At 45.6% G+C, this 9759-nt stretch overlaps 1 protein-coding gene across 1 annotated transcript in view; it reads left to right on the forward strand.

Annotated features, from left to right (window-relative positions):
- LOC306758898 (mitofusin-1-like) overlaps positions 1-992 on the forward strand; it is a gene marked incomplete at both ends in the record, with an annotated part of 51050 nt that extends 50058 nt beyond the window's left edge. The window contains 3 exons of the mRNA XM_079244323.1: positions 366-562; positions 648-782; positions 926-992. Coding sequence (XP_079100449.1) covers positions 366-562; positions 648-782; positions 926-992 — 399 coding nt within the window. The remainder of the gene's footprint in view (positions 1-365; positions 563-647; positions 783-925) is intronic.
- Between the last annotated feature and the right edge of the window lie 8767 nt (positions 993-9759).

The following is a 9759-nucleotide window of genomic DNA, read 5'->3' on the forward strand; positions in this document are numbered from 1 at the left end:
GTGTACTGTTGCTACAGGTGTGTGCTGTTGCTACAGGTGTGTGCTGTTGCTACAGGTGTGTTTCCGTTGCTACAGCTGTGTACTGTTGCTACATGTGTGTACTGTTGCTACAGGTGTGTTTCCGTTGCTACAGCTGTGTACTGTTGCTACATGTGTGTACTGTTGCTACAGGTGTGTTTCCGTTGCTACAGGTGTGTACTGTTTCTACAGGTGTGTTTCTGTTGCTACAGGTGTGTACTGTTGCTAGAGGTGTGTTTCCGTTGCTACAGGTGTGTACTGTTGCTACATGTGTGTACTGTTGCTACAGGTGTGTTTCCGTTGCTACAGGTGTGTACTGTTGCTACAGGTGTGTACTGTTGCTACAGGTGTACCGTTCGGTGGGCTGGCGGATCATCGCGCTCTCCATCTCCCTCTACGGTCTGCTCTACCTGTACGAGAAACTCACCTGGACGGATGCTAGCAGAGAGCGCGCTCTGAAGCAGCAGTTTGTGCAACACGCTACTTCTCGATTAAAAACGGTCATACCTGTCACCAGCACCTCCTGCAGCCAACAGGTGTACAAGTAAGCCCCGCCCCCAGCAGACACACGCCTGCCGACACCTGGCGACAGCCTGAGACTCTAACACCTGTTTGTCTCTGTGATTGAGGGAGTTGTCGTCAACGTTCAGCCGTCTGACTCAGAGAGTGGACCTGAGTGATGCCGAGCTGGAGGGAAACATCCGACAGCTGAGCTTCAGGATCCAGAGGCTGGAGAACATCCAGAGGAGGTCCAAGGCCTTCAGGTGAGCGCTCAGACGGCAGCAGGGAGTTACCTGCCAGATGAAGAAGACACAGCCAGGGATTTTCCTCCTGCAGCTTCATTCTGAGTTCCAGATGACGGCTGTGCTGTTGGACGCCTTAACGGTCTGAAGCTTGATGTTTGCAGGAACCGAGCGACGGAGCTGGAGACTCAGCTGGAGGCGTTCTCTGCTCAGTACCTGCAAGAAAACTGAAGAAGACCTGCAGCTGCATTCAGGCACACTCAGGAAGTCCAGCTGTTTGACCTCCTGTCATCCAGCAGATGTCAGCAGGAGAAGTCCAGATGTTTCCCATGGTAACGGCTCGCAGCAGAATCCAGAACTGCTGCGTTTCCATGACAACAAAGATGAAGGATCACGTTGACCTGATAACCAGTAGAACATGTTCGCATTAAACGTCTGCAGCAGAGAGAAGTCCCAGAAACGCTCCATCAGAAACCAGAACCGCATCCAGAACCTGCTGCAACAGAAGCTGGATGGAGTTGGGTTTCCATGGTGATCCTGAAGTGTTTAGTTTTCCAGAAAAATCTGAGTCCAGTCCTTCCAAATCCATCCCTTCCTGGTTCTTGTCTTCTCTAAGACCCAGACATGTCATCATGAGGTCCTGATCATCCTGCAGGATTAACCAGACTTCCTGGAGGAGATAATTCGATGTAAAAGTCCCAACACCCACGTCACTCCACCTGAATGCCGTCTGAGGCTCTGGGTCCAGTTCTCCTGGTGTCATGATGGTTTCTCCTGGCTGAGAAGTGGAAGGTCCCAACACTGGTTTTTGTCCTCGTCCCTTTCCAGATTATTCCAGACGTCCTGAGTTTTGTTCCAACATTCTGCTCTGTAGACTAGGAAAGACCAAAGTTCTTCACAATCCATCAATGAAAAAAGTTGATGAGCTTACTGATGACTGTCTGATGGAGTTTGGATGACAGAGGAAAGCCAGGTCCTGTCCAGCTGCTGTTGTACCCAACCCTGACACCCTCACCTGGCATGTTACTGGATATTCTGGGAAGGTTTCTGCAGCAGAACTGGATCAACAAAGATGGCAAACTTTATGTTTTGCTGCTTCATTGCTTTTGATTTACCATTGTGGTGCAGCTTCCACAAGATCTAGAAACGTGTTTCCACTCGTCTTCAGAGACGTTTGTTGAACAAGAAGCCGCCGTCTCCACAGTAACAATCTGCCGTGCATCATGGGAGTGTTTGTGTTTCTTCTGATCCATGAAACAGTTTCTGTCATAGTTCACCATGTTGAACTGAGTCCTGTTTCTCAGCCTGGTAATCATCACACCGTTCAGATTAATCTTCATTTCCGTTGTTAAGCATTCAGATCAAACATCTGCGTTTAGAAAGGCAGAATGTTTTTCTTGTTCGTTTGTGAATGAGACACTAAAAAGTCCTAAATAAACCTGTCAGGATTAGCCATGTGTTTTTCCTTTACTGTATGTGGTGCTGATACAAACACAAACATTCATTTATTCATTTTCCGAAGCGCTCAGTTCAGTTAAGGCTCAAGGGGAAGCTGGAGTGGATCCGAGCGATCAGGTGAGAGACAGGTACACCTGGACAGGCTAGACGTCCATCACAGGCTTCAACATACGTTTCAACAGTTGTGTCTCTGTTTGGCTCAAATAAATAAACTCTTTTCTTTCTCTGCAGAAAATTTCCTGATTGGAAAGCTTTCTGTTTGAAGTAGTTGAAACATCTTAAATAATGTGAAATGTGACATTCAGGGAGCCTGAAACCAGCAGGTCTGGTGTTGAAAAAGATTCAGCTGTTTGAGAAGAATCTGCTGTGTTTCCATCCAAAATAACACGAAACCTAAATATTATAAAACTAATAACTATAAACTATAAAACAACAGCTGTATCATGACACTACTCTCTGATGCTCTCATGACGTGGTTTTCCATATGTGTCAGTATAATTAAAGCTTATTTAGTAAAGTTTGTTTCAACCGTGTAATGAAAATATGGAGGACACAGGGCGTCATGTGATCGTTTACAGATAGAGACAAATGTAACCTCCGACCTTGATAGCAGACAAAAGCAAAACGCAGAGTTTTAAAGAAGAAAATAAAAAATGAGGGAGATAGATTCAAAAAGCTGTGGAGCATCCTCCACTACAAGTAGAAAACCCAGACACACCGCTGCCTGGATACCTGGTCACATGTCTACCTGGTCACATGTCTACCTGGTTACTTCCTAACTGGTTATATGTCCACCTGGTTAAATGTCTACCAGGTTACATGTTGCCTAGCTACACGTCTACATGGTTGCATGTCTACTTGGTTACATGCTGCCTGGTTAAATGCTACTTGTTAAATGTCTACCTGGTTACATGTCTACCTGGTTACTTGCTAACTGGTTACATACTACCTTGTTACATGCTAATTGGTTAAATGTCTACCTAGTTATATGCTACCTGGTTACATTTCTACATGGTTAAATGTCTACCTGGTTACATGTCTACCTGGTTACATGCTACCTGGTTACATGTCTACCTGGTTACATGTCTACCTGGTTACATGCTACCTGGTTACATGTCTACCTGGTTACATGTGCACCTGGTTACATGCTACCTTATTACATGTCTACCTAGTCACATGCTACCTGGTAAAATGTCTACCTGGTTACATGTCTACTTGGTTACATGTCCACCTGGTTACATGTGTACTTGGTTACATGCTAACTGGTTACATACTACCTTGTTACATGCTAATTGGTTAAATGTCTACCTGGTTATATGCTACCTGGTTACATTTCTACATGGTTAAATATCTACCTGGTTACATGTCTACCTGGTTACATGTCTACATGGTTACATGTATACCTGGTTACATGCTACCTTATTACATGTCTACCTGGTCACATGCTACCTGGTAAAATGTCTACCTGGTTACATGTCTACCTGGTTACATGTGCACCTGGTTACATGTGCACCTGGTTACATGCTACCTTATTACATGTCTACCTGGTCACATGCTACCTGGTAAAATGTCTACCTGGTTACATGTGCACCTGGTTACATGCTACCTTATTACATGTCTACCTGGTCACATGCTACCTGGTAAAATGTCTACCTGGTTACATGTCTACCTGGTCACATGCTACCTGGTAAAATGTCTACCTGGTTACATGTATACCTGGCTACATGTCTACCTGGTTACATGCTACCTGGTCACATGTCTGACTGGTTACATGTCTACTTGGTTACATGTCCACCTGGTTAAATGTCTTCCTGGTTACATGTCTACTTGGTTACATGTGTACTTGGTTACATGTGTACTTGGTTACATGTCTACCTGATTACATGTCCACCTGGTTACTTGCTAACTGGTTAAATATCTACCTGGTAACATGCTGCCTAGTTACATGTCTACATGGTTGCATGTCTACTTGGTTACATGCTTTCTGGTTACATGCTACTTGGTTAAATGTCAACCTGGTTACATGCTGCCTGGTTAAATGTGTACCTGGTTACGTGTCCACCTGGTTACTTGCGAACTGGTTATATGTCCACCTGGTTAAATGTCTACCTGGTTACATGTCTACCTGGTTACTTGCTAACTGGTTACATACTACCTTGTTACATGCTAATTGGTTAAATGTCTACCTAGTTATATGCTACCTGGTTACATTTCTACATGGTTAAATGTCTACCTGGTTACATGTCTACCTGGTTACATGCTACCTGGTTACATGTCTACCTGGTTACATGTCTACCTGGTTACATGCTACCTGGTTACATGTCTACCTGGTTACATGTGCACCTGGTTACATGCTACCTTATTACATGTCTACCTAGTCACATGCTACCTGGTAAAATGTCTACCTGGTTACATGTCTACTTGGTTACATGTCCACCTGGTTACATGTGTACTTGGTTACATGCTAACTGGTTACATACTACCTTGTTACATGCTAATTGGTTAAATGTCTACCTGGTTATATGCTACCTGGTTACATTTCTACATGGTTAAATATCTACCTGGTTACATGTCTACCTGGTTACATGTATACCTGGTTACATGCTACCTTATTACATGTCTACCTGGTCACATGCTACCTGGTAAAATGTCTACCTGGTTACATGTCTACTTGGTTACATGTCCACCTGGTTAAATGTCTTCCTGGTTACATGTCTACTTGGTTACATGTCTACTTGGTTACATGTCTACCTGGTCACTTGCTAACTGGTTAAATATCTACCTGGTAACATGCTGCCTAGTTACATGTCTACATGGTCGCATGTCTACTTGGTTACATGCTTTCTGGTTACATGCTACTTGGTTAAATGTCAACCTGGTTACATGCTGCCTGGTTAAATGTGTACCTGGTTACGTGTCCACCTGGTTACTTGCGAACTGGTTATATGTCCACCTGGTTAAATTTCTACCTGGTTACATGTCTACCTGGTTACTTGCTAACTGGTTACATGTCTACCTGGCTACATGTCCACCTGGTTAAATGTCTACCTGGCTACATGCTAACTGGCTACATTTCTACCTGGTTACATGTCCACCTGGTTACTTGATAACTGGTTATATGTCTACATGGGTACATCCTACCTGGTTAAATGTTGACCTGGTTACATGTCCACCTGGTTACATGCTACCTGGTTACATGTCTACCTGGTTACATGCTAACTGGTTTAATGTCTACCTGGTAACATGCTGCCTAGTTACATGTCTACATGGTTGCATGTCTACCTGGTTACATGTAACCAGTTAGCAAGTAACAAGGTAGTATTTAACCAGTTAGCAAGTAACCAGGTAGACATGTAACCTGGCAACATGTCCACCTGGTTACATGCTACCTGGTTACATGTCTACCTGGTTACTTGCTAACTGGTTAAATACTACCTTGTTACTTGCTAACTGGTTACATGTCTACCTGGCCATACGTTGACAGGTTACATGTCTACTTGGTTACATGCTAACTGGCTACATGTCTACCTGGCTACATGTCTACCTGGTTACTTGCTACCTGGTTACATGTCTACCTGGTTACTTGCTAACTGGTTACATGTCTACCTGACTACATGCTAACTGGTTACATGTCTACCTGGCTACATGTCTACCTGGTTACATGCTACCTGGTCACATGTCTGACTGGTTACATGTCTACTTACTTACATGTGTACTTGGTTACATATCAATCTGATTACATGTCCACCTGGTTACTTGCTAACTGGTTAAATGTCTATCTGGTAACATGCTAACTGGTTACATGTCTACCTGGTTACATGCTACCTGGTCACATGTCTGACTGGTTACATGTCTACCTGGTTAAAGGTGTACCTGGTTACATGTCTGACTGGTCACATGTCTACTTGGTTACATGCCTACCTGGTTACATGCTGCCTGGTTACATGTCTACCTGGTTACATGTCTAGCTAGTTACATGCTAACTGGTTACATGTCTACCCGGCTAAATGCTAACTGGTTACATGTATACCCGGCTACATGCTAACTGGTCACATGTCTACTTGGCTACATGCTAACTGGTTACTTGTCTACGTGGCTACATGATAACTGGTTCCATGTCTACCTGGCTACATGTCTACCTGGTTACTTGCTACCTGGTTACATGTCTACCTGGTTACATGCTGACTGGTTACATGTCTACCTGGTTATTTGCTACCTGGTTAAATGTCTACCTGGTTACTTGCTAACTGGTTACATGTCTACCTGACTACACGCTAACTGGTTACATGTCTACCTGGTTACTTGCTAACTGGTTACATGTCTACCTGGTTACATGTGTAACTGAGTTCTACCTTTATTGATGGTGTAAAGATATAAAAAAGCACGCCAACCTAAATCACCATCAGTCCAAACCTAGGACGAACTACAAAAGCAGGTAGGTGTGGCAACTGAAGGAACAGATTCAAAAATAGGTAGTAAAAACATGTTTTATCAGACAAACTATTTGTAAAAAAAATGTGGTTTTTTTTATAATGACAACTCTTTTAAGATGGGCTATAGCTCAATTTCTAGAGACATAAAGCACCAGACAGGCTTAGATCAGGTTAACTGAACCCCCCCCCCCCAAAAAAAAACAAAATAACACAACAAACCAAAATTAGTAACAAAACCAAACATTAGTAAAGAAATTAAGTCGTCCACTTAACCTAACCCAAAGTCATCGGGCACCAATAATACAAAAACTGCAGTTAAGATTTACTGAGCACTGTACATACGCAGCACTGACCGATTGTATATTAAGAGCGAGAGCATAAATTAAACAGCAGAGGCCCACTGCAAATAGAAAACGCACAGATTAAACTCATCCCATCCTTAAGTCACATACTGCAATAAGAACGTAGCTACTCACTTGATCAGTTTGATCCCCTATTCAAACGGAGCTCTGGACACCACCACCGACTCCTTTCCAACACCTCATTCATTCCAGCAGCCAGAAACCCTTTGGCGTGCACACCTTTTATCGATCACTAATCACAGGAGTCGAACGTAACGGGGAAGGGGAAGACGCACCGCTGAAGATGCGTTCACGTGCATCACCCACAGTGGGAAACCCAACCACCTACTCCAGCTAGTCCATAACCTGGTTACATCCTCCCCCCACCAACTGAATCGGTGTCTCACCGATTAATCTTATGACCAGGGTCTGAAGACAGCGGCAGCAGAACTACTGGCACCCTGGATCAGAGGAGAGGCAACAACCCTCTGGTCCTTGCTCTTGACTGGTACTGGAAGGTGATAGAGGTTACCATGTTTCCCCGCGTTCTTTCGTGATGATTTACGAGGTACTGCCCCAGTACTCTGCGGATCCTGGGATGCACATATGGGAGCAGGAGCAAGTTCCACATCTGGCTGCAAAGGCTCCACCACCCGCAATGGCGTAACATTGGTGTGTCGTAACACAAACCAGGATCCCGAGTTGTCATCCTCACTGGTGTCACTGTCATCTGCTCCTTGTGGCCACACCTCCAAACAGGTCTCATTAGATAACAGTGCAGGCTTAAGTGAGGTGCGATGCACCTGTCTGATGCGATGAGGTTCATCTTCTGGGGCAATAGAGTATACTGCTCCATCTGGGTACGGGGCCTTTACCACCTGGTACACCACAGACCCCCACACATCCTGGATCTTACGACGTCCTGGCCCCACTTCACGAAGATAGAACCGTTGCCCAACTTCTAATGGTACACATCGCACTTTTTCATCATGCCTGTCTTTCCTCTTCCGGGCTGCAGACTCCATGCGATCTCGGGCCAGATCCATAGCCACTGCAAGCCTCCTCCTATGCTCCGCCACCCAATCGCACACTCTGCCAGCAGTGATCTCTGGGAAATGTCCTAAGAGGAAGTCCACAGGCAGATTTGGTTCCTGTCCAAACATAAGGAAGTGCGGTGATTCTCCGGTGGACTGATGGGCTGTGGCATTATAATGGAAAATCAATTGAGGGAGGTGTTCTGGCCAGTTACGCTTTTCCTCTGGGGGAAGCGAGCGGAGCAAGTTGTGCATTGTCCGATTAAAGCGTTCGCACTGCCCATTTCCCTGTGGGTGATAGGGTGTGGTTCGACTCTTCTGGACCCCATACAACTCACATAGCTGATGTACCAAGACACTTTCGAAGTTCCTCCCCTGGTCAGAGTGTATACGGGCTGGAACCCCGAAACGACAAAACCATTCTCGAACCAAGACCTTAGCTACGGTGGACGCTTTCTGGTCACAGGTTGGAATAGCTTGAGTAAACTTTGAAAAAACGTCTGTCATCACCATTATCAACTCTCGTCCATCACGAGCAGGCTCCAAGAAAGTGAAGTCAATGGCCAACACCTGGTTTGGTTTTGCAGCAAGCAGGTGACCCATAGGTGCTCGAACTGTTGGCTGAGTATTTTTTGAGATAACACAGCGTTCACATCGCTGGCACCAGTTTTTCACGTCATTGTCCATACCAGGCCAAAAACACCTCTGTTTCACCACTTCTGTTGTCCGCTCTATGCCCTGGTGCCCATGATTCTGATGCAGCTCCTGTAACACCTCTGCTCTCAAGCTTTCAGGAAGAATAAGCTGTAGGACTTCCTCCCCACCATCAGGCCTCCGAAGGCGGCGGTACAAGAGACCCTCTTTTTGAACAATCCAGTCCCACTGCTTAAACAAGCCACGCACTTCAGCACTCAGTTCTTCCTTTTCCGCGCGGCTTGGTACTCTCTGCTGCTGCCAGAACTCCAGAAATGCTGCGATTGTGGGATCTGCTCTTTGAAGTACTCCAAGGTCAGCATGAGTTCAAACTGGCAAGGCAGTAAGGGACTGAACAGCTGCTTGAGTTGAACCAGCAACCTCCTTATGTAAATCCTGTGGTAGGGCCGTGCCAGGAAGGAACTGCTCCAACTGGTCCCGGCTTCCACTGGTGTCCTGCCGGGACAAAGCATCAGCATTTTGATTAATCCGACCGGGACGATACCTGACAGTATAGTCAAATGCCGATAACTCTGCCACCCATCGCTGCTCAGTTGCCCCTAGCTTAGCCGTATCCAGATGACGCAGCGGGTTATTATCTGTCCACACCATGCACTTATGTCCCCAGAGATAATCCTTAAATTTTTCTGCCATGGCCCACTTCATGGCAAGCATTTCAAGCTTCATGGAACTGTAGTTCTTTTCAGCAGCATGGAGACTCCTATTAGCATATGCGACTGGCCTCACACGACCTCCTTGCTCCTGCGATAACACCGCTCCAAGTCCACAGTGGCTTGCGTCAACTTCTAAAATAAAAGGCAATGAAAAATCAGCAAAAGCAAGTGTGGGGGCACTTACGAGACAAGCTTTTAAGTCCTGAAAAGCCTGTTCACAGTCCTCCATCCAGGCGCTCTCCAGTGTTAAACGTCGCCCTTTCCGACCTGTGGGACCAGCAACCTTGGCAACCAGTTGATGGAGGGGGGCAGCAAGTTTGGAAAAGCCACTTACAAATCTCCGGTAATAGCTTGCAAAGCCAAGG

This window comes from Telmatherina bonti, assembly GCF_933228915.1.
Source record: "Telmatherina bonti genome assembly, chromosome: 7".
NCBI lineage: Eukaryota > Metazoa > Chordata > Actinopteri > Atheriniformes > Telmatherinidae > Telmatherina > Telmatherina bonti.